General features: G+C 38.6%; 1 protein-coding gene across 2 annotated transcripts in view; it reads left to right on the forward strand.

Moving 5' to 3' along the window:
* Window positions 1-2,500, forward strand: part of LOC125046584 (ATP-binding cassette sub-family G member 8-like) — a 150,321-nt gene that overhangs the window by 137,001 nt on the left and 10,820 nt on the right. For both annotated transcript variants that reach the window (XM_047644378.1, XM_047644377.1), the window contains 2 exons: window positions 1,140-1,249; window positions 1,623-1,757. In XM_047644378.1, coding sequence (XP_047500334.1) covers window positions 1,140-1,249; window positions 1,623-1,757 — 245 coding nt within the window. The remainder of the gene's footprint in view (window positions 1-1,139; window positions 1,250-1,622; window positions 1,758-2,500) is intronic.

Below are 2,500 nucleotides of genomic sequence, written 5' to 3' on the forward strand. Positions count from 1 at the left end.
CAATTTCACGTCTTTTTCACCTTCTTCCTTCCCTTTTAACGTAAACACAATAACACTTAACTACAGCGGTACCAGCCTTCTGTCTCCCTTCGTCACGCTAAATTTACGGTGGAAATAACTCTCATGCTTAGGGAGTCGTCTCGGTGAGATTAGCTTCACCGGGTTTTCAAGCTGACCATTGTTTTCTCAAGGTGGTTCCCGGTGTCTTGTGGTACCAAGGGGGCGGGGCTCTAAATGGTCATGGAATAAAGGGGTCTCGCTTTTACGTAGGTTAAGCGGCTCGTTGAATAATGGTAATAAGACGGAGAAGATGAAAAACGGACGTGGGCCGAGTTGCGCCTTGCAAGGGACGGCTGCAGGAGTGGATGAAGTGGATGTGAGGAGGAGGGGAAATTAAAGGGAGAGTTGGAGGGAAGGTCGGAATAAATGAAGGGAAGTTTAATGCAATACAAAGGGAAGAAATGGAAGGTAGGGAATGTCACACACATGCACACGCACACACACGCACACGCACACGCACATGCGCACACACACACACACACACACACACACACACACACACACACACACACACACACACACACACACACACACACAAATATATGTGAGGTTGCAGATGATAAATGACAGGCGCGCGTTATCAGTCCAGTGAACCGTCGCGTTCCTTGACCGAATTCTTGTCTGTTACAGTTTTTTGTTTTTGTATTTTGGTGGTAATTGTTTCCTAAACTTTCTGGTTGCACTTGCACGTCATTTTGTTGTTTGTCTCATATGATATATATATTTATTTATTTGTTTATTTATTTATTTATTTATTTATTGTTTTCTCTCTATATATATTGTATTATTATTGTTTCTGTTACTACCACTGTTACTACTACTATTGCTAAAGCAACAATTACTATTATTATTAGCGATATTATCATAATCGTTTATCATTTTATCAGTGTTATGATAATCTCGTAAAATTATTACCATTATTGCATCATCCCCATCATCATCATTTTATTATTGTCATGATAATCCCTTATTATTATCATCATTATCACCATCACCACTTACCACACTACCCCCCCCCCCTACCATTCCCATTCCAACCCTCAATTCCAACTTTCTAACCCCCTCCCCCTCCCCCCCAGACTCCGAGGGCTCCTGCCTCCTGGACGTCCTGGCGAACCGGCACGGGAAGTGGGGCGGGCGCCTCCGGGGGGACTTCATCCTCAACGGACACCACGTCAAGCCGTCCAAGGTAAGGAAAGGGCTTCGGGTTTGTGTGTGTGTGTGTGTGTGTGTGTGTGTGTGTGTGTGTGTGTGTGTGTGTGTGTGTGTGTGTGTGTGTGTGTGTGTGTGTGTCGGGTTTAGTGTGTGTGTGTGTGTGTGTGTGTCGGGTTTTGTGTGTGTGTGTGTGTGTGTGTGTGTGTGTGTGTATGTGTATGTGTGTGTTTGTGTGTTTGTGTGTGTGTGTATAGTTGTATTATCAAACATCTTGCTCTAATTTTATTTATTTTATATATATATTAATTTATTCCTTTATAATTGTAGTGTCAAATACCTAATGTCATTTGAACAAATTCCCATCCACCGTGCCTCGCCTCCCTCCCTAACTCCCGCTTCCCCGACAGGTGGCGGACAGGTCGGCCTACGTGCAGCAGGACGTGAACTTCTGCCCGGACATGAGCGTGAGACAAACGCTGCTTCTCCATTCCTTCTTCAGGTCATCCGGCGACGTCACCAGGGTCAGGGAGGTCAAAGCCAGGGTGAGTTAACGAAGGATAGATTGGTGTGTGTGTGTGTGTGTGTATGTATTTATTTATGTATTTATTTATTTATTTATTACTTATTTTTTACCTATTCTTTATTTTTTTATTTATTTATTTTTACCAAACTCCATAGGGAAATAATGATTTTTACTCTGTCAGATATGACAAAGCAAAAATGTGTGTATTGTGGCCAGGGAACAAGATTTATGGACTATTATAGACAAGAATCGGGGAAAGTTCAATCCGTAGCTTCGTGGCACCACTACACACCAAAACGCATTTATATCATCATTTATATATTATATATATATATATATATTACATATATACACAAAACACACACGCACACGCAACACCCAGTCCGATCACTATACTGATACATATACAATATACATTTCCATTATACATTTATACATATACATATACATATACATATACATATACATATACATATACATATACATATACATATACATATACATATACATATACATATACATATACATATACATATACATATACATATACATATACATATACATATACATATACATATACATATACATATACATATACATATACATATACATATACATATACATATACATATACATATACATATACATATACATATACATATACATATACATATACATATACATATACATATACATATACATATACATATACATATACATATACATATACATATACATATACATATACATATACATATACAT

This window comes from Penaeus chinensis, chromosome 39, assembly GCF_019202785.1.
Source record: "Penaeus chinensis breed Huanghai No. 1 chromosome 39, ASM1920278v2, whole genome shotgun sequence".
Taxonomy (NCBI): domain Eukaryota; kingdom Metazoa; phylum Arthropoda; class Malacostraca; order Decapoda; family Penaeidae; genus Penaeus; species Penaeus chinensis.